Below are 27496 nucleotides of genomic sequence, written 5' to 3' on the forward strand. Positions count from 1 at the left end.
AGCTGCAAGACTTCCTGCTCTGTCTTTGGGAGTACTCCGGAGCTGTGGAGGCACATCAAGGGGGGGAAGGGATCCACTGACTGTGAGCAGTGGAAGGAGTCAAGTTGAGGGAAGAAACTTGGAAGGTCCCTCCAGCTGTGTATGTTCCTTAACTAAATAGCCTTTAACTACCTGGCAGACCAGCTCCCGTCACATGAAGCAACATTGAGAAATAATTTTTGAGGCCTCGGTGGAAAATACCTCAACAGTAATGTCTTGAAAGAAACAGACATGTGACCTGGGGGTTAATTTTTGTTCCAGGTGTTACAGGAACGTTTGGCATTTGACCTCTGCTCTGGTGACTCCTGATGACAAGGTTTTATGTTGTAAATGTCTTTGCCCAGAGCCAAGCATGTTGCTGACCCCCTGCCCCCATTGACTGCATTTTGTGTTTAATCATTAAAGGTTGCAGTCAAGCATTCAAAATGAGGAGGTTCTGGAATGAAAGGTGTCTGTGTAACTTTAATTTGGCCTCGTGTAAACACATCAAGATGTAATCTTTTACATGATCATATGCTTGTATTTATTGACCCAAGCCCCCTACCCGCCTCAGCATATACAAGCTCCCAGTCGCCCTATCTCTGCATTTCCCCTTTCAGCCACTTTGTTGGTGTTATAATAAGGGGACTTGGGGAACTGGGACAGAAGTTCAATAAAGCGATGTAACGAAATCAGTTAAGGCTGATACTCCATCAGCAGTTCCCCCTCTGTGGTATGGGTACCACCAGTGGTACGCAGACATCCTGTCAGTGTGAACAGATTTATTATAATGACTTGATATGACAAAAATGTGCTGGCGGTACTTAAGACTGAACTGAAGAATTTACTGGTGGTACTTAAGATTGTGTCATTTTAAATTGGTGGTGTGCAAGCTGTCTGAGTTGGGGAATCTGCGGTACTACATCCATCCATCCAGGTTTACTTAAACTGGTTTCAGTCATTTTGAAAATGGATTGCATGCATTGAACTTGTGCAGCATTACAGATTTGGACCAGCTTCCTATCACTTACTGCAACCAGTTTGTGTGTAATTTCTGGTCCTAGCCAGGGGGTGACCTTAGTCCCAGCAGCAGTACAGGGAAGCCTGGAGGAGGGGGTAGCTTAAGGTTGTAGCTGTGTCCATGGAGAAATTATGTCAGAGGCAAGGGCTTCGGCGGGAGGGGGGTTGTCTCTTTTATTGGCCCAACTATGTACTTGGGATACAGTGAGACAAGCTTTCCAATGCAATACAGTTTCCAGCTCTGGATGCGGGGAAAGGATTCCCCTCTCCCCCTTGCTGGTGGCATAAAGGGAACACGAGTGCGGGCCAGACTGTGTGCGAGGCGCCAGACCCGCGGGCAGTGGGGGCGGCGCTGAAGCGCCCCTCGGCCGCTGCTGGGGCTTGACGCCCTGGCTTGCGGCAGGGTGACGTCACGTGCCCACAGAAGAACTAGGGCTACACCCCTGCCGGAGCCCGGGTGCCTGAGCGCTGGTCCCGCCCCTGCGTGACTGTTGGGGGTGGTGCCTCGCTCGCGCCGCTGCTGATTGGGTGCGGGGGAGGGGCGGGGTAGGAGGGTGAGCGGCCGGCGCGCTGCCGGCTCAGAGCCGCGCGGGGAGGCGCCGAGGGGAGGCGAGGGTCCGGGTGCTGCGCGGGGCGGCCTGGGACGCAGCGGGGAGCTCCGGTATGTGGCGGGCGAGGCACCCACGTGACCTGCTCTGCAGTGCCCCCCCCCCCGGTGCGCGCGTGGGCGGGGTTGGAAATAGCGCGCGCGGCCGCTGCAGGAAAGACCCATTTCGGCCTGTGTTGCAGCCGCAGCCTGGCGGCAGGGCCCGGCACCGGGCCTCGGGCAGGAGCGGGGCTGGGGGGACGCGCGTTGCGTTGGGATCCGGCCTCACGTCACGCTTGTGACGCGTCGCCGGGCAGTGGCGCAGCACGTGCAGGAAGGCCGCGCCGCCGGACTGGGCCGCCCCATTGAGAGCGACTCTCCAGACATCGCGAGAGCCAGACAGCTGCAGAGCTCGTGCTTGAAGCTGAGGGCAGCCGGTTTCTATCCAGCTTTCGTTAGAGAGCCCTGAAAGGGAGAGCGAACGGGGGTTTCCTCCTGTTGCTCTCCCATTCGCAGTCTCCAGTATTTAATAATGCTGGTGTTTTCTTCTTCTTTTCCTCATTTAAAAGCCACCCTTGTCCCCTGGGTTGGGGCTAGGGTGATCTTCGAGAAAGAAGTGACTTTATTCTCCTTCCCATCTCCCTGGTTTAAAATCTTCCTGCTGTTGGACCGAATCTGTCTTACGTTGGTGTCTGTCTGCAGGTGAACTTTTTTAAGAAGCCTGAAAATAGCAAACTTTGATAACTATGAGTTAGCATTAAAAAAAACCAAACACAGCCCCCACCCCCCAAACCCAAGCAGAACAAAAGAGAATGAAATCAGGAACTGTAGAAAAAGCCTGGTTTTCTGGGAGTTTTCTTGGTGACCTCAAAGTTTCATATTAGCTGATTTTTTTTTTTTAATTGACAGTTGTCTCCTGCAAATAGTGCAGACATTAAATGTTATGCTTATCTAGTGAGTATCTTGCATTCAGACTTGGCCTATCATCACGTGCATCAAGTGTAGTAAACCTCAGTGGCTTCTGTAAAGAAATATTGAGATATGTTCGAATTATTTGTCCTAATTTGTTACAGACACCAAGGACATTCTGCGAGGAGGAGCAAATTCCATTTTTTAATTATGGTATATAGCTGGGGTCAAACTCCCATTCACTGAAAACAGACCATCGATAAGTGCATTGCACAGAAAACAGGATATGGCCTATGCATTGACTTCATTATTTCAGGGGTGCAGTTTATAGCCATATTGGTCTATAGGCAAAAGGGCTCGCAACTCGTGGCAGGGGTGATATCTTTTATTAGACCAACTAGATATTTGCAGGAAAAAAAGTCTTTATTTGTAAGCTTTCGGCCACACTCATCCTTCCCCAGGCATAGCAGAATGCAAAGATTGTAAAATTGCTCCTAGGTGGGAACGAAAATTCGTATTTCACAAGACAGCTGAAAGTGGTATAAGATCTCCTGGTTGGAATAGTTCATTTTGTGCAAATTGGACTCAGATGAAAGTTAGAGTAGTCTATTTTGACTTCATTATACACTCTCAACTTTTAATATATTATTATACAGTTAGTTCCATGTTGATTTGTGCTTGGTGTCTTAGTTTTTCCACATCCTCTTTTCCTGTTTCCATCTTTTCTGTAAGTGCTCTTATTCACACAAGAAAATTGTACAAATTATTAGGATATGAATTTTAAATTGGTTCAGACTGCTGTTAAAACACTTACTTTTAAGAGTCATATATTTCAGTTTAGTTTAGACAAATTAAGAATTGGTAGAGTAACTGAAAATGAGTGGCCACCTGTGGCTTGCACTAATTGACTGTAATCTAGTGAAACTCTCACAAGGCAAGTTTTTGTTTTTTGCATGTTCTTCTCTCACTTAGACTGTGGATATGCCATGATGCTGACTACAAATCATGCAGGGCTGATCTGGCCCTTAGACTGTGTGTTTGATACTTGTGTAACAGGTGATCAATTCGTGACCTAAATCATGAGGTTAGATAATGCTGGAGACTTTTTCTGGCTAGTGCTAATTACATTGCTTTATCTTAATCTTGTGCCTAATCTCTTGTAAATTTTACTAAGCCCTTTGCTTAAGGGGTTGCATTACTACTAGGTACACTTGGTATACAATTATACTTTATTGTAGACTTATTCTAGAGCTGCTCACTGCAGTTATGTTCTAGTAGTGCTATTATATAACCACTAAATGGGTTGACATAACTAGCTTTCTGAATTAAAGGAAGGTGGGGGTTTTGTATGTTGTCATGGGGAGGGGGAATTCTAACAGGAAGAGGCAGGATAGAAAAAAATTGAGTGGGGGAGACTACAAAGGAATGGGGGTATAGACTTCAAGTGGGGAGCAAGACAAAGAGTAGGAAGAAATGAGAGCAGAGGTGTAGAGCTTTAAAGTGAACACAGAAAGCTTGGATTTGAGGTGGAAGAAATAATTTGAAGGATTTGGAAAACATGAATAACTTGGTATGAGCAGCAGCCAGGGAGAACAGTATTGTAGCTTATAATTTTTGTGCATGCATATACGTCTTAGGGAAGAACTAATGTGAAAAGTATTATTTTAGTCATGTGAACTTACTGGGAAGTGTCAGAGTGCCCTTGCCCTGACAGTATAACATATATGTATGTCTGTATATGTGTATACATGCACTTCTTACGTCCACTAAAAGGATCTTGTATAACTAATATCAACAACTTGATACAGCCAAAATTCTGTTGTTTTCCTGCAGCGTTGGCAATGCATCGTTGCCATGTGCCATTGCATAACAATTGGAAAGCAAAATGGAGTTGGTTTTAATTGTTCAGGTTGAATGAACAAAATATAAGCAATCTAATTCAACTTTTTTAGAAAATTGTCAATGTTAAAAACGTAAGGTTACTTTTATAGGTGAAATGTTTCTCCAAATAATTAGAAATCTATGATTCTAGTATACAATTAAATGTCATTGGGCAGCATGATGTGGGTGATTAGACCAGTGGCTATCTACTAGGGTGCCAGAAGACCCTTTCTAGGGTCCCATGGCACTGGCAGTGCTACTGAAGCCAGGTGAAACTGTCCCACATGCCTTTTTTTCCTTCAGGAGGCACTTGCAGGACTGGATGGGAAACAGCTCTGACAGGAATGGTTTACATCTCTTAGGGGAGGGTTCTGCAGAAGTTGTAAGTCTAAAAACATTGAGAACAACTGGATTAGTCCTTTTGAAAACTAGTGTCTTGTACTGTCAGCTCAGTTTGATTTTTTTTTTTTTTTTCCTCTCTAAAAACTACAGAAGCAGTGAGAAGATAAATGTATTTGTCGGTTTGCTTGTTGGATAGAGGATTTTGCATAGATATTGGCACTCTTGTATTCTGGCTCCCTCTTCAGCTAGAGAAGTGCAAAATGCCTTACTAACTTTTTTGTAGTACAAGATCAATGAGGTCGTTTCAGTTATTTCATCATTAACTAAATGCAACATTGGCCAAAGGAGGTATCTTGGATGTGAAATATAATTATTCTGCAGAACATTTTGGCACAAAATTATTGCCAAATCCAAGGATTTAGCAGGATAAAGGACAAAGATTGAGAGTTGTGTAGAGAATGTGTATATTCACATTTATATTTTTACGTTTCTCTTCTGTAACCATATGTGTCTTTTGATCATAAAACAGCTTCTAATTACTTGGGGCTAGGAAAAGAATTTCATTATAGATGGGCAATTCTATAACTGGTTCCATTACAGGGTTTTCTTTGCCTAGTCTGATATCAGCCCTTTTAGTAGACGTTGCTGTTGATGGTATGAACTATTACAGGAATTGCCTTGCCATATTACACTTTTCTTTCTAAAGGTTATCTTTGGGTGACTTTAGATTTTTATGAACTCTGTGTTTAATTTCTTTCTTGCAATTGGCATGAACTGCTTGACAAAAAAAAGATAAGAAAACAAGTTCTTTGAAATTAAGGCTTTTTTAAATCTAATTTTCTTTGACGTGCCTTGCATACTTGGGTGTATTATAAACAGATGATGCACACAAATTTAATTTACTATTAGCAGTAAAACAGTAAAGCAGTAAAACAAATCTCTTTAGAGAAACTGAAAGCCACTTTTATAGCCACTCTAAAAATATCTTTAGAGAAACTGAAAGGCAATATGTCTTCATACTTGGTGAGTATAAGTATAGTAGAAACAAGGGGTGTTTTGTTACCCCCCCCCCCAAAAGGTGCAATGATTACGATTTAAAAATTCCACTGCATTCCAAAACACAGACTTTTGCTCAGCTAGAATTATACAAGTTTAGATTTTTATGTCATTCCTCTGACTTTAATAGTGCCATCTAACTGCATTGTGGCAATGTTGTATTATTTGCTTTCTGAAATTATCCTAACAGATAATTACTTTAGCTTTTCACCATCAAGGTATTAGTCATTGACACTGGGTGAATATCCTTATTGAAACCCTATGATAACATTTATACTTGAGTTTCTGGTTACTGGGTAGACATCACATTTATCTTTATGGTCTTCAGAAGGTACATTTTTAATGATTAGTGCATGTGAGCTAGGTGGGAAGTGTTCAGCTGGAAGCATGCCACACTCCCTAATGTTTAACACATTACTATGTCAGTTAATTATACTATTGTTGATATCTTTTACGTCTCTTGTTCTGTTGTATTATTCTTTACTACAGGAGTAAGATGAAGAATACAGGTTAAAACCATACTCTTATGAAAAGTTAATTATAGTGTTATCTGTAAAAGATTTGTTAAAAGCCATTATTCTTTATTACAGAAAGAATTGAAAGAATGTCGGCGCTGAACTGGAAGCCGTTTGTTTATGGAGGTCTCGCTTCAATCACTGCAGAATGTGGTAAGCAGCCATTCTAAACTGTTTATATGACTGGTGCCACTTTAGAAGGTTACTTATCAACATGTTTAAATTTATGTAGCCTGCAAAATATTGAAGCATCACAGTATCTATTCTGACTCTGTTTAAATTGCTTACAGTATGAAACTTAAACTTGAAGGGCTATATATTTTAATCAGCTAAAAATGAACACATCTAACCAGTTTTTGATCAAGTATCGTTCTTTCATATGACAAATAAGTTGAGCTGTCCTTTTTATTTTGTTAAAGAAAGAAAGAACCAGAGAAATTTAAACTATTCCATACTGATGTGTAGACTAGTGTATAGTAGGAAGCCAATGAGTACTGGCTTTTTTTTGATGCTGATATCTGGAATGGAGTTATCACACAGTACTGATAATACTGGCTTTCAATATCAGGTGATGGGCTGTGATGGGCAATTTCAGCTTTCTGTCTAAGTTTGTTGCATTGGCTCTTCTGCTTTTAACAAAGCTTTCTTTGTCAGTGGCAGAAATATAAAAAAACCCAGCAACTAGCAAATGGCTTCCACTTCAGATATGAGAGCATTCTTGTGTCGTTATTTATAGTCATCTAACAGAGTGCTAACAAAGTGTGGTAACAGTCTCTCTAATAGCAGATAAAAATTACAGGGAGCCGAACCTGAGAGTGAAACTATTCCACTCCAGTTTTGAGGATTCTTAAATTTTAAGAAGCAGTCTTTGCGTACTTTAGAAATATTCAGTAAAAGCATAAATTATAAGTTTTCCCTTGAAATAAACGTGACTTGGCACTTGCACTAAAGGTGCTGAGATGAGCGCATTTTTTTTCCCTGCAGTTAATTCTCTATTTAGTAACTGAGTCTACGGCTATTTAGCCACACAGAAAATAGAGCATTTATAATGTTTTTAAGGGGGAGCCATTTAGAATCCAGTCATGCAGGCCCTTGCTTTTGAAATTGCTCAAGCCTGTGTAATTTAGTTTTGAAGCACTAGCAGCCACCGGTGTCAGATATGTACCATCTTTTATTCTTGGTGCAAGAGACTTATGAGGTTGCTTTCTTTGTAGAAAATATTGATATAAGGCAGTGGTCTCCAACCTTTCTAAGTAGGAGATCATGTTTGGAATTTAAAAGCAAACCAAGATCTACTGTGTCCCCCTCTCCCCCAGCACATATATCGGGGGGCGGGGGGCAGATAGAGGAGGAGGGAGAAAACAGTTGGGGGCATGTTCCCCCCCAGTAGGTAAGTCTGTGGGGAAAGGGAAGGGCCATGGGTGGGCCAGGGCAGGTCAAGGCCCCAGCCCTAGCCCCACTCTCTCCCTCACTGCAGGGGCCTCGATCTGCTCCTCCCTCCCCCCCAGCAGCACTGAGGGAGGGCGTGGAGTAGGGGCAGGCCATGCTGGGGCAGGACATGGGATGGAGGCATGAGTGGCTCATCCTGGGAGCGCGGGGAGGGGGAGCATGCACCACTGGAAGGGCATGGGGGACTTGTGCCCCTGGAGCTGCACGTGGGGGGGGGGCGGGCTGCTGCAGGCTGGGTCTGGGCTCTTCCCAGCAGGGGTGCCAGGCTGTGTTGCGCTCAGGCTGGGTGGCAGCAGTGCTGGAAGCGGGGACAAAGTGTGGGGGCTGCAGCCACCCAAAAATTCACTGTAGCTCCCCCCAGCCCCGCCTCCCAGTGCTGCCACCACCTGCCCCGAGCATAGTACTGCCCAGTTCCCCACCCCCTGCTGGAAAGAGCCTGGCACAGCCTCCCAGCCTGCCTTCCTCTCCACGCAGATCCAGGGGCACATACCCCCCATGCCCTCCTGGGGTGCATGCCCCCTTCCCCCTCCCCTAGCACCCTCTGGACAATCCACTCACAGCTCCATCCTGCACCCTGCCCTGGCCCCACTCCCTCCTTCACTGCTGCTGCAGCCTCCTGTGCTGCCCTGTGTTGGGCCATGTGTCCCCCCATCTGTCCATGGCAGAGACGGCTGCCCTTGCAGGCTGGGCTTTGCACCCTGAGCCGTGCTGCAGCTGGCCTGGAAGCAGCTGGACACCATGTGCATCCTGCCCAGGCTGAGCCATGCCCACACATGGCCAGCTGCAGTGGGGCTTGAGGCACAGCAGGCAGTGGCAGCCACCTCCGTCCCATGCACAGATTGGGTGGGGTCATGTGCCCCCAGGGCCTCTGCCAGGGTGCGCTCAGCAGCAGGAATCCCCCTCCTCACATGCCGCTGTGCGCGCCTTCCCTCCCTTCTCTCCCCCCTCCCAGTTTCCCCTGGTTCCAATCCTCCCACCACCCAGCCTGGCTGGAGCTACACTCACCTTCCCCATCTCCTGTGTGCCGCACTCAGTCTGTCCCTCACCGCAGAGGCTTCCGTCTGACCTCTGCCCCTTCCTTCCCCCATAGATTGATCTCCTGGGCTGGAGTGTAGCCACATGTGTATGCATCCAGCCCAGGATCAACCAAAAGAGGCTCTGCGATCAGAGGGACCGCTGGTATAGGGTGTCTCTGTCTCTTCCTCCCTGGGGAGACTGGTGGCCCTGGAATTCAGTGGAATGGTCAGAAATGTGGAGCAAAGACTAAAGACCTTAAGCTACACTATAAAGATGCAAGGGATGCCAGCCACTGCTTGGGCACCAACTGAGTTGTGTCACTGATGTGAGGAGCCTGGCTTGACTTCAGCAGATGATGCCAGCATTGAATCACGCTTTGTGGTGAACTTTAGGTTGGATCCTGATGAGCACGAACACAGAAAAATGTGGATTTTGGGTTACTTTTTTTAAATCCAAAAATTGGGGATTTTTTCTTAATAGAAAATCAGGATCCCTGCTGATGAGATTACCTCAGCAGCATAGGTAGAGTGAAGACTAAGGGGTTTGTAGGTTTCCTGGGAAACTAGGTTCTGTTTCATGCTCAGGAGCCCAAGTTGGTTCCTGGTTTACTGAGGGCCTTGGTGATCTTGGCTGTGGTCAGATTGCAGCAGATGGCTGGGGCTAAAATGATGCATAGCTAGCTAGTGGCCTGCCCTGCAAGGCACTGTGCCATTACCCCAGATGTCTCAGTCAGGGATGAAGGAGTTGAGGATTATTTTGGTTCTTCAGGCAGCCACATCAGTCTGTGTTGTCAAAGGAGGCCTTCCCCTTTCCTGTTCCCAACCTAAGTGCCACATGGCAGGCATAGGGACCCACCACTGTTGCACTGAAGTCTTGCACTTGATGCTTTCATCCTTGGCAGAAAAAACTGAAAAGACTCCTTTAAGTAGCTCTCACTTAATTTCAGTAGAGCCCAGCAGAACACTGCTCCACATCTTCATTCCAGTTTTAAATCTGGTACCACAAACAGCTTGCCTGGCAATTGCTGAAGACTGACATTGATAACTACGGAGACCAGCATGTAGCTCATCTGCCTGAGGAAATAAAGGTGAAACGTAGACGGAAGCTAATACTACAGCCAGGACTTCACATTCTGAGGTGGATGACATTTCCTTTGCTACAGAATAGGTGGCTGTCTCTCGGCTACTGCTTTGGGGCCTCTGCAGGCACCTGTCAACGGCAGTGTATATTTAGCAGGAACCTCCAGGCTTTTGCAAACTATTTCTTCCCCTGTGTAATATGGATCAGTGTCCATGTCTTCCCATATCTGGATGGTCTAGGAAATGGAAAAAATGACTCATGAGTATTAAACTATAGGTGCTGCATGGTGGCTGCATCCCAGCAAGTTGCACACATCCCAGACAATGGAAAGCACTTGTCATTTGCACGTGACCCACCATTGTTGTCCTCAGGTGACAAGGAGCAGGAGCCATTGAGCCAAAATACCTGCCATTGCCACAGTCTAGAAAGGGGCTCCAGTAATGGCATTCCAGAAGTTAGTGATTTAGGGATGTCTTTACGAAGCTAAGGATGGAACTGTGGCCTTGTGTTTTGTTTCCTACCTTCCATATATGCCAACTGTATTGCTTCTGGAACTTCAAAGTTACAAGTGTTGGCAGCCACCCAGTGTTCACTGAGCAGAAAGCGTCAGAGGCAGAGGACCAGGGACCAGATAGTGGGGGAGTTGGTAGCCTCCTTGGAGAAAAGAGGGCAAGAGGCACAGAGGAATGGCATTCATGGATGGGTTTCTACCAGAACTTTCATGGATCTTGTGTACAGGGGGTATTGCTGAGGCTGGGAGGATTGTGCAGAAGCAGTTCAGAAGGAACTGTGCAGCAGCCAAGGAAAGAATGGTTGTGGCAGAGGAGACGCTGGAGTGATTCCATAGGGATATGGGCTTGAGCAAGAGATGCAGAAGCTGATACTTGAGTTCCTGTCCTCCAGGCCTTTATGCATAGAGGTAGTGCTTTGGCTTTGTTTCTCAGCTCCAGCATTTTCTGGTAGCTGGCCCTTTACCAGCTTAAAAGGGGTTCACAAATTCACACAGATTCACAGAAGTTTAGGGCTGGAAGGGACCTCGTGAGATCATCAGGTCCAGCCCCTCTGCTCTGGTCAGGAAAGACTACTTGAGGGGAACTCCTGCAATCCCTTGAAGCTCAGCAGGGCATAGGTGTCAGTACTTCCAGCCTTCTGACTAGGGGATGAGAGAGCAGCTCCTTTTAGGAGCTTTTTTGCCCTCCTCTGGACCCTCTCCAGGTTCTCCACATCCTTCTTGAAATGCGGCACCCAGAACTGGACACAGTACTCCAGTTGCGGCCTGACCAGCGCTGCATAGAGGGGGAGTAAGACCTCTCCGGACCTGTTAGTGATGCCCCTGTTGATGCATGACAGGGTGCGGTTGGCTCTGCCTATTGCTTCATCGCATTGGCAACTCATATTTATCCTGGAGTCAATCCTGACTCCAAGATCCCCTCTGCTTCTGTGCTGCCAAGAGGGTCAGCCCCTAACTTATATTTTAGTGAATCAGCTTGCCTAGGTGTGCATTTATGCAGCTGAAGGTGATGTGTTTGTTGATCATGTACATCACAAGGACCTGTTGGCATTGCATATTGATCAGGGTGAGGAGCTTGAGGCTGGAAGCATCTGTGCTGTATGAGTATATGGTTTGAAGGGGAACAGAGCAGTGTGAAAGAGCACTGTAGGAAGCTGGGCCAGAAGGGACACATGGAAACACTAACTTCTTTGATGATATCGTTATTTTCTGCTGTACATCTGGGTTTTATCTCCTATAGGTATGCATGGTTGGATGTCTACACATTTGGTTTTTGGGTTTTTTTACCTGTTGGGTTTATAAAACGTAGTCCGCACTGTCACGTTTTAGTCTTGTATGTGCCTGCTTTGGCTTGATGGGTATTTATTTAAACTAATAGATTTCTTCTCATTTTAAGGTACTTTTCCAATTGATCTGACCAAAACACGCCTCCAGGTCCAGGGTCAAACTACTGATGCCAAATACAAAGAAATTCGTTACCGAGGAATGGTGCATGCACTAGTGAGGATATGCAGAGAAGAAGGATTGAAAGCATTGTATTCTGGGTAAAAATAGACTATGTTTCATATAATTAGTTTGCAGTAGATGCTTTCTGGAATTCACAGATGCAAATTAATAACTAACCAGTGGTATTGGGATTAAATCAATACTGATGTTCATTAAAGAAGTCATTTTAATTAGCCATAGTTTTCTCAGGACTTATTAATGAGAGATATAGCCAATCTTTATTCTTGTGCTTCCATGTTTCCTTCATTGAAAACCTTCCACTTGGTCTAAAATGGTGAAGTTTGTTTATTTAAATATGCTTCTTGTGCACATCTTGAATTCAGTCTATCCCACTATACATTCTTGGTTAAAACTTTGCCTGATTTTATAAGACTTGAGGCAGCATAACCACTATTGTTGTTTTTACAGGATTGCCCCTGCAATGCTACGCCAGGCTTCATATGGAACCATAAAAATAGGAACTTACCAAAGCTTGAAAAGAATGTTTGTTGAGCGACCAGAAGGTAAGTGGGTTTTCAGCTTCTGGTTACCACTCTGTTCTTGTTTACCACTCTGTTCTTGTTTATGTTTCCATTTCAGCCATATGATGTATTTTATTGTATCGGCTCTAATTCTTCCTCTCTTTGAAAATTGTTCCTCAAACCAAAATTCTACAAATTTAACCCCCTGGGAAAATAAAAATATCTGCTCTAGAATTGAAACACTTATTGCCAGCTGCCTCTTTCACTGAAGTCTTGCACTTGATGCCTTCTTACATTATAACAGCATGCAACTGTTTGTTTTTCTCCCTACCCTCCTCCTTTCTGTAACAGATGAAACCCTGCTGATAAATGTTGTATGTGGTGTTCTTTCGGGGGTGATCTCATCATGTATTGCCAATCCTACAGATGTTTTGAAGGTAAGCATATTTTATATCATGTATAGATTCTTAGCATAAGTTGTTTTGTCCTTTGCTATATTCTGTAGATGTTCTTCTTGTTGTTGTTTTGCATGTTACTCATCTAGAAATTTAAGGAGTTTCCCATGGGAAGTTCAGCAACTCCAAGCATTTTTGTCTAAGGCTGTTGGCCAGCTAAAAGCATTCACTTTGAAATTAATGCTGCTAAAAAGGATTCTAAATGTATACAAGGCCCATGGAAAATGCAGGCATGTCTAGATTGGGAAGGATCCTATGAACCATTACAAAAGGTTCAGTACAGGTTAAAAATCTGTAGGTCAGGATCTCATGCTTTTGGGGAAGGTTTGGCAGTCAGTTGTCCCCTTGAAACAGTGTTCCAGTATATTTATTAATGACTTGAGCAGAGTGTATCACCTAGTGAAATCATCAGTGCGCTTCTGTAGCATCCATGGGGTTTTTTTTAATTATTCTTGGTGGTGCCCTTCCAGGTATTAAAAAAGCTTGACCCTGTTTAACTTAAGATTGTAGCTTGAGATCACTTGGCTGCTTCTGTCATTTTGCAATATTTGAAAATATTAAGTCAGAAAAATATACTTTCTACCTGCTTGTAATTTAAGGAAGTACAAGAACTTCCTACTTTCCCCCAAATACTATTAAATGAAGCAAATTGCTTACAACTTTGCATTTCATAAAGAACTACAAACTGACAACAAAATAAGCCTTCATCCCCATCTGATAAGTATGCTTACTTGATTATCTTCTAAAATCAGGTGTAAATACTCCATTTGGCTGTTTCTAAACAACACAAATCAAGTTTATTCTTCAGAAATCTTCTCCATTCTCAGAAATCCACAAGGTCACAGGACATAAGTCATCTCGGATGAAAACCTGATCACATTGACCTTCCACTTTGAGATGTTCCACTAAGAAAGGACATCATGCAGAACCTTCTGTCAGACTGATGCATGTTTTAATGTACCAGTATAAAAATAGCAGTCACTCCTAGTTACTAAGAGCTACACTGCGTACAAGTCTAAATATGGTGTTCCATATATAGCCATTAAACTTGAAAGATAGCTGATACATATCTGCAGGCATCTGATATAGTCATGATGTAGCTAGTTTGTTAGTTTCATTAATAGGAACATGTCATATTTTGAAAATTGGTTAATTTTTTATTATTACAACATTTCAGTTTAATTATTACATGGTTTGTACTTTAGTAGTTGAAAACTAATAAGTTCTTGTTTTTTGGTTTGCAAATAATCCTTAGATTAGAATGCAGGCCCAAGGCAGTGTGATTCAAGGAGGAATGTTGGGCAACTTTATACGCATCTACCGAAAAGAAGGCACTAGAGGACTATGGAAGGCAAGTTCATAAAGTATTACACTAAATCTTTTGTGCTGTTAGTTCTTGAATTACTTGCAAGTATGTGCACTTTGAAGGAGTGCAAATACAATCTCTCCAGTTAAAATATTGGACAATGGTGTAGCTAATTTTGCAAATACAGTCCATTCAAAGATTTTGAAGTACTAATGAGCGTAGCATCTGATATGGAGATAACACTCCAAGAAGATAAGAAAGGGAGACTTTGGGTTTGTCTACACATGCAGTTACGGTTCCTGAATTAACTGCAGAGCAATAAGCTCCACAGTTTGTTCAGCTGCACGTGGAGCTCAGGCGGAGTAGCCTCAGCTGGCAGGGGGTTTTGGGGGACAGCCTGCCAGCCTAGAGCAGTTTTCCCCAGTTTAGCATGCTGCAGAGGGACTAGCTGGGGCATGAGGGAGCTTCATTGCGGGGCTAGTCAGCAGGTAGCCCATGCACTGAAGTACCTTCATGCCCCAGCCAGCATGACAGAGCTTGTATTTACAAGTATTATCCTGCTGTGGAGTAAATTAGTTTACTCCAGCCTGTGGGGATGCTTATGCAGATGCTGAGATATTTACTGCACAGCTAATTAGTCAACTGTGCAGTTAATGTTTGTGTAGACGCACCCTTCTGCTGAGGTTTCAATTGCTTTCCTTGGATAACAGGAGAAGGCAGAGACAGAACCAGTCTCTTAACTTGTCTTTCTTTAGAGCTTGCTCATTTTCTTGATCTTAGAATAATAGAAAATTGGAAGGGACCTCAGGAGGTCATTTAGTCCAACCCCCTGCTCAAAGCAGGACCATCCCTAACTAGATCATTCTGGCCAGGGCTCTGTTGAGCCAGGCCTTAAACTTCCAAGGATGGAGATTCTGCCACCTCACTACCTCTGTCTTAGTTCTTTACCACAATACTAGTGAGTGAGTTTTCCTACTACGTAACTGAAACTTCCCTAGCTACAACTTGAGACCATTGCTCCTTGTTCTGTCATCTGCCACCACTGCGAACAGTCTAGCTCCATCCTCTTTGGAACCCCCCTTCAGTTAGTTGAAGACTGCTATCAAATCCCCCCTCAGTCTTCTCTTCTCCAGACTAAATAAGCCAAGTTTCCTCAGCCTCTCCTCGTAAGTCATGTCCCCCAGCCCCCTCACCACTTTTGTTGCCCTCCTCTGGACTCTCTCCAGTGTGTCCACATCCTTTCTATAAAGGAAGGGGGTCCAAAACTGGACATAGTGCTCCAGATGTGGCCTCGCCAGTGCAGAATAGAGGGGAAGAATTATTTCCCTCTATCTTCTGGCAATGCTCCTACCAATGAAGCCTAGTATGCTGTTAGCCTTCTTGGCAATACAGGCATGCTGTAGGCTCATCCAGCTGATTGACCACTAACCCTCAGGTCCTTTTCTGCAGAGCTGCTGCTTAGTCAGTTGGTCTCAGGCCTGTACTGGTGCATGGGAGTCTTCTGTCTTAGATGCTTGTTCTTACATTACCTTGATTTATAGCCCAGTTTATTTTTAGTCGTTGACAAAAAATGCAACTCCTCTCCATGTGAAAATTGTTAATTATCTTAAAAGAAGTCATGGGGAATATAACCCTTCCATGAACTCTGTAAAGTTGCAGACTGAGGTTAATTTAATTAAGACGCTTCCTATTTAAGGTATGTGCATGTATCCTTATTTGCCAAATGTAAAACTGAAAGGGACCTTTAATATAGGGTAGGTCTGTTTCAGACCAGAGCTGTTGTTGTTGAATTGATCTTGTGTTGACCATTAGACAAATGTTTATGGAAGCATGGACTTAGATAGCTTTGGGGGTTAGTAATTGGCTATTGTGCTGTTTAGGTTTTATAGTTTTCTGGTTCAAAATGAATCTAGGAAGGTGGTGAAGCTTGCTCAGTGGTTAGTTTCTTCTGATCCAGTTAATGAGGCATGGGTCTAAGACAGGGGTAGGCGAAATATGGCCTGTGGGTCAGATTTGGTGTGCCAAGGGATTCTGTCCAGCTTGTGGTGGCTCTGCCTGGCCAGCCATGGTGTGTAGCCTGGGCCAGAGTATGTGTGGCTAGTCCCACTGCTTCTGGGTGCTTGGCGGGGCTGGGGTGGCGCAGTGGCTGGACTCTACTTCCCAGCAGCCCCCGCAGCAGCAGGTGTTTCTGGCTGCCACTGCTAATGTTTGCTGCCACTGGACCTGGTCCATCTATCCCGGACTGACTGGGGGTGCCAGACAGAGTGGGTGGGTGGGCGGGCAGGGTCTCCATAGATATCAGCTGGGACCAATGTTCCCTCTAAGAAGCAGTGGTCAGTTAGCATGCTGCCTTGGTCTGGCATGGGACACTTACTGAAGGAGGCTGGGGCTGGGACCCAGGGGTGGGGGTCAGGGGCTGGAGTCGGAGCCTGGCACGGGCTCCCCAGCTCTGGAGAAGTGCTCCACTCCCCCGCATCAGGGCTGGGGAGTGGACCGCTTCTCCTGGGCTGGTGGAGCCGGTGCCAGACCCCCGCTCCATTCCTGCCTTGCCTTGCCTCACCTCACCTCGGGGAGGAGCCGGTGCCTGCTCCAGTGCGGCTCTGGCGGCTCCAGGACACTGCTCCGCTCACCAGGCTTCCGCTTCAGCCTTTCCTCGTATGTGGCCACAATTTTAGTTGTGTGCACCTTAGAGGGAATTTTGGCTGGGACCCTCATGGGCAGGGTACTCTTGGCTATGCAGATGGGGTGGGGCTGTGGCCAGGTGAGGAACAGCATCCAGGAGCTGGGATTGCAGGGTGGTAACAGCGTGGGGCTGGGGCACAGCCGCAATCTGTCCTTGTACAACTGTCACAGTACCGTGGGCAGGGAACTGCTCTGCAATCCTCGCCCTGTCAACCTGTCGCGCTTCCAGATGCTGCTTGCTGCCTGCCTGCGGCCCCATCACATCTGCCGGCGTGCTCTAACCATGGGGACCCATACCCGTCTTCATGACCCCATCCACCTGCTCCGTGTGGAGCCCCCATTGGTGGGTGCAGGGTGGACAGGCCTGTTCCTCTTTTTCTTAAATTGGAATTATACCTTCCATAGTGTGCGGGGAATTATGTATTAGTAATTTGGAAGTCCCTTGTAAAACAATTCATGCTCTGTACATCTTCAACATTCTTGTGCTTTACACTTTTTTTTTTTTTTTTATAACAATTAACCATACTTGACACTGAAGAATGTGTGAAACGGGAGGAGAGGGGGTACCTTTCCTCCCCTATATGTGAACCTTCTAGATGAGGGGTTTTGACATCTTCACAGTGTGCATCACCTCCCATGCCATTTGTGATCAGAGAATGTTCCTGTACAGAAATTGGATGCGTGGAAAAGTAATGATCTTCAACTCAGTTGAAAATACATGAGTATTTCTCCGTTGATGTTTATCTCTGAAAAAATATCTTTGTTTTTCATTTAGTTTTTCTCATCTCTTCAGTTTCTTACAGTTGATAGTAAGATGAGTCAGCACCATATGGCCAGCAAGCTATCAACAGACCACCATGCTTTGAAATGTCAGTTTGAGAACACCAGCTTTAGGTCAAGGTTGAAAGATCTTGATTGAGGCCATGTGGAGAAATTTGTATTGCTATTTCGTGCTGAAACTGCTTTGTGAATCAATGCATCATAGCCGTGATGGTTTAGGAAAGCTACAGCCTAAGCAGCTACTGCCTAAGTTAAATGCTAGATAAACTAGTGACTTGTATTTAGCTCCATATATAAATGAAAACCGTCACTTAAGAGTGGAGGAGGGCTGTAAACAAAAAGCCAGTAGAAATTATCAGAAGTAACTTCAGAATATTTTGAAGCTACTTCAGATAACTTCTCCCTCCTTCAGTCCACTTAAGTGATTACTTTCTTTACACAAGTTACTGCTTTACCTGGTATTTAGCTTAGGCTGTACCTGCTCCTCGAATCTGAGGAAGGGCACTTTTTGTACCTGAAACCTTGTCTAGCACTTCTCCAAACTATACAATCGGACAAATAAAAGATTATCAGAAATCCCTGCTTTTCTGAATTAACTTCGGTCTCTGGACTGTCATCTGGAATCTTTCATAAGCACTGCTTTTCCCCACACATTGAAACCCTGTGCTGCCTATCTTTAAATAATTATTTAAAGATAACTCACTTGCTTGAGTCAAGAAATGACTAGTTTGGGGGAATCAGGTGCTCCGCATCTCAAATGTGATGTCTGAGTTGTTTTGGATCAGGCACAAATGATGTATTAAAAATATTTAAACAAAGAACAATTCTTGTTTTGCCAGGGGGTGTCTCTAACGGCTCAGAGAGCTGCTATTGTTGTTGGAGTGGAGCTGCCGGTCTACGATCTTGCCAAGAAGCATATAATCATGTCTGGATTCATGGGAGATACTGTGTATACTCACTTCCTGTAAGTTTGCAGGTAGAAGGATAGATGTTTCAAAGTATTTCACAGAGAGTAAATTACATATGATTTAAAGCTGATGTTAATGGTAGGTGAATAGATAAATCCCCATGCATTGCTGTGGATTTATCCCTTGATGTTTAACAGCTCATATGTCTTTTGTTTTTGCAGATATTGGTTTGAAATTGGGGTTGTTTGGAAGGCTCAAAATAAAATGTATCTGCTAACTTAAAAATAACCCATTTAAATGTGTACCACCATCCAGTCTTTAACCTATATGCATACCTGGTCTTAACCTGTGTTACGTGTTTGTTTTGTTTCTTTTGCCCCCCCCCACTTACTTTACACTAGGATGTGGAAAAATAATAGTTTATTAATAGGAACACAGACACAATTTCTAGCTAGAAAGTTATAAACATTTTTGTTCCATTGGGCGTGTTTATATACTGTAAAAACTTTGGGGGGGTTTGTAATAAAATTGTATATGAAATTGGCTTTCATTAGATCAAGCTTCACCTGTGGGTTAGCTGGAGCCCTTGCATCAAATCCAGTTGATGTTGTGAGAACACGCATGATGAATCAGAGAAGCCTGCAAAATGGGACACAATCAGGCTACAAGGGCACTTTGGATTGCTTGTTACAAGTACGTATCATTTGCATAGTAAACAGTTATGCTAACTGGGTTCCCAGCACTGCATGGGAAAACTTGCATCTTTCCCCATTGTAAGAATATACCAATATCTCCCTTTAATGTAAACAAGTATTTAAGATTTTGTTTGTGCAGGGGATAGCCAAGCTGGAGAAATAATGGGCCAAAAGTGAGGGGCCATTTTTTAGTTGAGAACAGTATGTACAGTCTTCTTGACAATGAGCATGGAGATGTACTTAAAAATGCCTGACATGAAAAAGACTGGAGTTGGAGTCCATATTATCCGGTCTCTTGGAGTCCAGGTAGAAATTAAACTCTTACTGTAAAAGCGGCTTAACTTTTTTTCAAATTTCAAAAACAAGAGGATGGGTGGAGTTTTTGAATAGTCAAGATTTTTTTTTCCTTTTTGGCTAGCTTTTTCATTTTTTCATGTTTTTGATATTATCTGTTGCTTTACTTGATTTAACCTTTGCTGTTTTCAGTTGCGGGGCATTAAAATTTAAAATATATGAACTTTCAGAAATGTTGCTAAGCAAGTATAGGGCAATTTATTTATGTAGTACAGAGCAGGCAGGGTTACAGTGGGGTCTCTGTCTAGTCTGACAGCTGGAACTTTAAACTTTTTGATTACCAAAAACCATTTCTTTGGTATCAGCAAAGTGCTGGCTATGAGGAGTAAGATTTAAAAAATATCAGTTTTCCCTAGTAGATTTTGAGGGGTGAAATCCTACGTCTTTTGGTTTGGATTGGATGGGCACCCTTTCATGGGAGGCAGACTTTGTCTCTGTCTTCTAAACTGGATGTCCTAATCTGCAACATGACCAGTCTTGTTGGAGGAGCACTCTGGCAGAACTCAGTATGTAAAAGATTAACTCTTAGACATCACATTCAGTGGAAGGGCTTTGTATTGACATTCTAGATTCTCATTAATATAGAATTTATTTTCCAGACATGGAAGAATGAAGGCTTTTTTGCTTTATATAAAGGATTCTGGCCAAATTGGTTAAGACTTGGTCCTTGGAATATTATTGTATCCTTTTTTTCAACAATGTTCAAAAATTTTTTTTTAAATCTTTTTTGGTGAGTAGTGGGCCTTCATAGGAGGTATGGTGGACTAGTGAAGTGTGCTTTATATAACATTCTGGTGTGTTTGACTGTATTTTTCTAACAGAAGTAATATTGGCATGTATTCATGTTCTCTAAGATTCTAAACACAAGGTGAATTTTTAATATGATTTGTCTCATCTGTTTTAAGCACTTTCATTCTCTTTAATCTTCACTTTCCTATTTGTACATTTTATTGGATTGGGATTTAGTTTATATACAAGTGACCAGGTCAATTAGCAGTTTTGGAAATTATGCAATATAACTGTGGCAGCTGAAACTACAGATGGTCATAAAATCTTTTCACGCATCTCTTTCTACTCTGCTGTACAACTTACACAGTATACCATTAGCCATCTGCTTTTCCTTCTGCTCTAATAGTTGACTAATCAATTCTTTATGAAGAGGCAGTTCTATTTTTCCCCTTTCTTTTTACAAACAACATTTATATAGCAATATGTTGCTTCCAGTGAAAGGTTAGGAGGCGCAAGGGTCCAAGAGTATCTCTTCCAGAGTGGCTTCTAGCTTTTCATTAGTTGAATATCCAAAATACTTGAGTCAAAATTGGAGAAGTGTTTGATCATGTGAAGAGAAGAGCTTAGGGGTGAAGCCAGCATGCTCTGAAGCAAACTTTCCTTGTTCTGTGCCCTGGATGCCAGAGGACATTGTAGCAGCTGCTAGAGGGAGTGGCAGTTCACTACTATGTACAATATTTGAGGGCAGAATTGCAGATCACTGCTTTATATATTTAAAATTAATTAAATTAATGCAAAAGACATTATTCATAACAAATGTTTTTAACAGAAAATGCTAACTATTCATCTTCCTTGACTAGTTGCTCCAGTTCTTTGTGACATATGAACAGCTGAAGAAACTGGATTTCTGATGGATGCTAGATTGTCTGTTGCCTCAAACTGTGCTTCTTTAGCATTTGAACTTAGGGCAATTTAAAAAATGTTCTTTAGTGTTTGCTTGCATCAGGCATCTAACGTGTTGACGGAGAAAAAGAAAGTGGATCATAATGTTGGACTGTCCAAAAAGTTCTCAGAAAATGGTGGATACTGTAATGTTACTTCACTAATATGCTAGAACCCAAACACAAGCTCTTGAAACTAAACTTGATAGAATTCCTCTAGAAGAGATGTAAGTGCTCTAGGACATAAAATGCATGACACAACTCATACATGTAAAAGCTTTTCTGGCTGTTTACATTGCACTTCTGGACAATAGGAAACTAGCTACAACAATGCTTCTTCAGAGGTAGGTATAGGTTTTGGAAGAACCAAGCTCTTTGGTCGTCTTCCTGAACTGGAGGTAGTAATATGGTCATAAATGGCTGATTGCAACTTCTTTTGAAATTTTGCATGCTTCTTAGTTCAGATGTTTCATGGTGAAAGGACTTTTTTCCTAGTAATTCAGGCTATAGTGAGTTGTATTCTCTGTAAACTGACACAAACGAAGTATACTTTCAAAATATACTTGTTAGGGAATTCAGATGTTGCAAAATACTTTGTCAAAAGCTAACTGTGCTTCTGGGTTGAAAATCTTCTGCCTAATTTTGGGAGTAACAAGGTTTAATTAAAAAAACCCAAAACCTTGTTCCTAAGATTTGTCACAATTCTGTGTGGTTTAAGGAAATTCTGGCTTTTTTAAGATGCGTCGTTAGCCTATAATGGGGGATTTTTGTAGAAATTATTCTGTAAATCTTAATCGAAGAAGTCAGTCTTTAGTTCCCCTTCTGCTTGCTTTGCTGAGGGAATTCATTTTTTTTCACCCTTGTTCCACTGTTGGGAAGGAGTGATTGCTTCAAGCAGTCATGGCTTCATGTGTCACTGGAAAGATGCATGCCACAGTTGGACAAGTGAGGAAACGCAGGTGCCAGTGTATGGAGAACATAGACTCAAAAGACAACTTAATGCAAATGCCACCTTCCTAAACAAGAATTACAGGAAAATTCTGCTCTTTACGGCTTTCATTCAGCAAAATAGGTCAAAGTTATTGTTACACAAACATAACATTCAGGACAGTGGGAGTTAATTTCTAGGTAGGGTGTTTACCATTGCCTTTGAATAGGCAACCAGTGCTCTCAAACTAAACACAATCAGTGTTCAGATTCCTGAAGAGACTCTTTAGTGTGTTCAGTCAAGTGAAGTGCAAGAGTGAGAAATGCCTCTTCTGTGCCTCCAGAAGATGGTAGTGTTGGATCATTTATGTGCAGTTACTCATAGTGTATGGATATCTCATCTTGAACCAGTCATCACAATAGGTGCTTAATCATACATTCCACTTAAAGCAATTGTTTGATTGTGGATTTCACTCTTATTAGTTCATTGTTAAAGTGGCTAAGTCTGAAAGCACAAAGTAGGTATTTTTTTAAAATGCACAAGGCACTTTCTTTCTGAGAACATCCAGAGTTAAGAAGATGTTGTTTATGAAAGTATTTTTGAATATTTAAGGTAAAATTATGGTGCAAGTTCTGCTCATGTGCACTAATAGTTTTTCTTTACTGCTATTCATACACATACACGTCTTTCTAAAATATTTTTGTACCAAATGAAAAAAAAACAATTTGTATGCATGTATGTATTTAAAGTGTTGTTAACCCTATGCATGCTGTCTTTAGATTGGATGAGTAAAGGAAATTATCCCTAAATGGAGGAAGGATAATTACTTGCAAATTCTGTATTACGAATGAAACCAAGGGATAGTTGCTGGTTGCTTTAGGTATACATTTAGTAAGCAGAAAACGCTGTTGCTATAAGCTGGGTGCTATAATTCATTTAGCTAAGCCAAAATGGTGTACCTTTTCAATATGGAAATATGGGCTAATTCAGTAAATTAAGAGTAAAGAATCTGTTGTAGGAGATCTGGCTAAAGATAACCCGTTTCCAGGTCCGAAAATGGATCTCTATGAATGTGTTGGATGCTAAGAAAATGTTGGACCTCCCAGTGCTAATAACCCAGAATTGATATCTGATCGCAGGAGATTCCTGTGGAAATATTGAAATATAGATATTAATTTTAAATATTAAGAAGGCCCTCATGGTAAGGAAGAATACCATAATTAGTGGTTCTAAACCTTTTCTATACCATGATTTCACATTCAGCAAAGGTGTTGGGACCACAGTTCTATCATGCTTTAAAGAAGAGAGTGTTTACAGTTTTTCACAGTGAGAATCTGTGTTGTGTATTGGAACAATTGACTTCAGACTTGAATTATGTGAGGGCATTAAAATATATATATTTGCAAGCAATGTCAGCTGTTCTTAAACAGCTTATATTAACAGAAATGTCTCTTTTAAAAGTATAGAATTCCATACTTAACTTTTAAAGCAAAGTTAAATGTTTATCACTGCTGTAATTGTTCTTAGCCTACACGTTTTTAGCACTAACGGGATGTCAGCAAAATGTAGAACCTGAGCTTCTTGCAGGAATGGTCTACTTGACTTTTTCTGGAATGCGTGGAAAAAAAAATCAAATGATCATGTCTGATGTACAGGATGATCAAGCTACCCTAGTTCTTTGTGCTGAAGTTACATTTGTGGATGGTGTATATGCAAGTGCACTGACTTCAAACGGTATGCACTCAGCTGTCAAGAGGCATATATGCACTTAATACGGCAGCTCATCCTTCTGAAGGGTATGTGCAAATGTTTAAGTAAATAACCAAATCAGTTGTCATGTTTTGTGCAAAAAGATTATTGTAGGAAGATCAGCATTGCATCATTTCAGGTTCATGTTGTCATGTTATGTAGAATACTGAACGTGTATTATTGAGCCCGCTTTTCAGCGATAGTAGTTTCTTGCGCTAGTGAGGTTATTTATTGACATGGAATGTGAGAGGAAAAAGTGCCTTTTTAAGGTTTTATTCTTTCAGTTATTTTTGTTGATATGTCTTATTTGAATGGGAAAATTGTATTTGTTGCAGTACAGTAAAATGCTTGTGGAAAAATGATGCCTCTGTCTTAAATGGGTCATTTTACTTGGTTTCCTGTCGCAGCAGAAATTACTGCTTAAAAACCATCTAGACCAGGGCCAGGCACAATATGGCCTATGGGTTGGATCTGGCTCGCCAGGCCATTCTGTCTGGCCTGCAAGGCCCCTAAAAAATTTAGAAAATTAAGTATCATCTGACCCTGGCTGCCTGTCAAAGATAACAAGGTGCCAGATGTAGCGGGACCCAGTAGCTGCAGAAGCAAGTCCTACCCACCCCCACCCTCACCCCTCTCAGCCCCCAACTGGAAACCTCTACCTAACAGGCTTCTGGCCTGGTGACTCTGGGGCTGTTCTCCACTTTCATGCAACTCAACTAAGAATGCTGGGGGGGAGGGGAAGGGAGGACCATTGGCGATCACCTTAGTTCTCGGGGCTGGGCTGGCTCCTGCTGTGTCCTGTGGTCCTGGCAATGCAGCTGGGAACCACATGGTGCCAGAGCGGCTATCGGGGCAGGGAGAAGCGGCAGTGGATGGGAAAACAAGAAAATGGTGGTTGTAGCGGCAGCAGTGGGCAGGAGCTCAGTAACAGTTGGGTGGGAGCTGCCTCTGCCCGTTTCCCTGCTGGTACACCGTGGCCCAGCTCCATAGAGCCCTTGCTAGCCCACACCCTACGCTCCTGGGCCCCTGCCAGCCCTGGTCCTGAGGCACGAGCATGGGCCCTATTTTCCTGTCCAGCTGTTGCTGCACTCTTGCCCACTGCCACTCTTCTCACCACCCCCTGCCTTCAGCTGCTGCAATCACCATTTCCCTGCTTTCCTAACCCTTGCTGCCACTTTTCCCCAGGTCCCTAGCAGCTGGCCACTTTGGCACCATGTAGTTCCTGGCTGCATCCCCGGGCCTCAGGGTGCAGCAGGAGCCGGCCCACGTTGGCCCCTGCAATTCACAGCTGGGTGTGTGTGGTGCTGGCCGGGCTGAGCCAGCTCTTGCTGCGTTCTGTGGACCCGACCGTGCAGTGTGGTGCTGGAGCCAGCTGGCTGGGGAGATGTGGAGAGGAAAGTAGGGAAGCAGCAGGAAAAAGGCAGTGGTGCGAGATGGGGGTGGGGAAAGTGGTGGTGATTTGGGCGGGCAGGAGTACAGGACCTGTGCTGGTGCCAGGGGCAGGAGCACTGGTAGGGGTTTAGCCTGCCACAGGCCCTGAATACCCTGAGGCCTCACAGCCTGGTGCTGCTGGTGGCAGGGACTGTCGGTACCACCCCCATGCACACCCCACACCCCCTCACACACCCCAGCCAGCCACTCTCCCCTTCCACACATGACATAACCCTCCCCAACATGCTCACTGCCTTCCACAAACCCCATTGCTGGCCTGATACTGCTCCCTGGCTAAAAGCTGAGCTAAGTTCAAGTTCCCTGCCCCTCTGCTGTGCGGTTCCATAGGACACAATCACATGCAGTCTAATCCAGTTAACTACAGAGAATGGGAAAGGGAAAGAGTAAAATGTAAAAAAGGAAAATAGAAAACAAATATCAGTACTTGGCTGCAGCAAAATGGTGAATTTACTGCAAAAAATGATCATATAAAATAGCAACATTACAAGTATGGAGTTAGTCTCAAGCCCCTTCTGAAGAATACTTCTGCTGTCTAGCCTTCCTGCAGCTGGTTTTTTTGTATTTTTCACAGACTTGGGCAGGCCTCCTTACATCAGTTCATATTGTTAACATTGCCAAGAATTTCCCCTAAATGAAAGTTTAATTCTATGCCAAGGGGTACATTTTGATGCCTATTTATGGTAGCATGAAATAGGCATTACCCAGGAGGGAAGGTATTAATAGGCCTATGGGGAACAGCTTGTTGGGCAAGCATGCCACAAACTAGGCCTGCACCCTCCCCAAATGCCACTCTGATCCACTTTCCCTGCCAGATCTGCTCTGCTTTTTGTTCCTAGCCCAGTTTGCTGCTATGTTGTGGCAGGTTGGCCACTTCTGTTACAGACAATTAGGATGTGTCTACATATTGCTGGATGGTGACATTGCTATGGAAGTTCCTTTTGGAAGTACTGGAGCATGGCACAGTTTGGGTGATTACTACACCATGCGCACAGCACACGAGTAGATTTTGCTGCTACATTGCCATAGTGGCATGCTATATATACCTGGGGGGGGGTGCTGCTATGGTGACATAGCTGGCAATCACGTATAGACGCATGTGTTTGCTGTGTTGCTGTAGTGTGCTATATGGAGACGTAGTGCATTGCTATGTGCTCTTAGGGTAGAAAAGCTAGTATTATGGTAGCTACGGTATACTGGTAGCTTACACCTCCTGGAAAACTTCAGTTTGGCCTAAACTGTAACAAAGTATCCATGTTGCCTAAACAAAGCTAATTAGTCATAATGTCTAGAAATGAATATTTGGGTACTTAATTAGCATATGCAGAAATACTTAAGAAACCATTATGTTTTCAAAAACGTATTTTGAATTTTTTCAGTCAGCCCTACCCTTATAAAAAATGGCATGGTTCTTAAGTTTACATTGAGTGTACTGGTGGTGTGTGTGCTTCTGAAATGATGACAATAGCAGAAGTACCTTTTAAGAGAAATCAGGTGTTTTTTTTAATTGAAATAACCACCCACCCTAACCCAATTGTCCATCCTTGTTAACCATGTAAATAGTACATTTTCTTTGTGAAGCACTACAGGAAACTGGTAAACACCACATTCACTCAAGGAAGTTTGTTGTTCTAGAAACTGTTGCAGGAAAAAGCTGAGGTTGTTTCTATTTTTTTTTTTTTATTGCTTTTCTTACATTAGTATGGAACCCAGTTTGGAGCCAGAAGGAATGAACTGAGGTTGTTTTTGTTTTGATGCTTAAGCAAGTGGAGAACTTGAAATGCAAAAATAAAGGCCCTGCTCCACATTCAAATGAAAGCTGGCTAGAAACCAGCTGTAGAGCTCTTACACACTTTCAAGCACAAACTTTATAGCCAGTTGGCTCTCGTTGCTGGACAGTGATTCTTTTCATGTGATAATCACTTTGCATGCGTGGCCAGTCTAAATTTATTGTGCCATTCACCAGTTAATTGCGTCACAAATGTAAGTGTAGCAGGGACCTAAGGAACATTTAGGGAAACAGCATGGAACAAGATGCTGCATCCTTTAGTAACAGCATGATCAACTCAACTCAACTGGCTATAAAGCAGCTCATGTTGTGGGAAAAGTTAGCGTAAGTAGGGTGCGTCCACACGAGTGCAGATGTTTGTTTCCCTGGGGACAAGTAGT

General features: G+C 43.4%; 1 protein-coding gene across 1 annotated transcript; it reads left to right on the forward strand.

Moving 5' to 3' along the window:
- The first annotated feature begins 1583 nt into the window (after positions 1 to 1583).
- Positions 1584 to 24240, forward strand: SLC25A30 (solute carrier family 25 member 30). The gene is made up of 10 exons (XM_090025552.1): positions 1584 to 1699; positions 6403 to 6480; positions 11781 to 11928; positions 12299 to 12393; positions 12703 to 12788; positions 14062 to 14157; positions 18414 to 18538; positions 19037 to 19175; positions 20131 to 20211; positions 21130 to 24240. The coding sequence occupies exons 2-10, from the start codon at positions 6417 to 6419 to the stop codon at positions 21169 to 21171; spliced, it is 876 nt and encodes a 291-aa protein (XP_089881678.1). The 5' UTR covers positions 1584 to 1699; positions 6403 to 6416; the 3' UTR covers positions 21172 to 24240.
- The last annotated feature ends 3256 nt before the right edge of the window (positions 24241 to 27496 follow it).

The sequence above is a fragment of the Crocodylus siamensis genome, chromosome 1 (assembly GCF_052110815.1).
Source record: "Crocodylus siamensis isolate JL-2025a chromosome 1, ASM5211081v1, whole genome shotgun sequence".
Lineage (NCBI taxonomy): Eukaryota > Metazoa > Chordata > Crocodylia > Crocodylidae > Crocodylus > Crocodylus siamensis.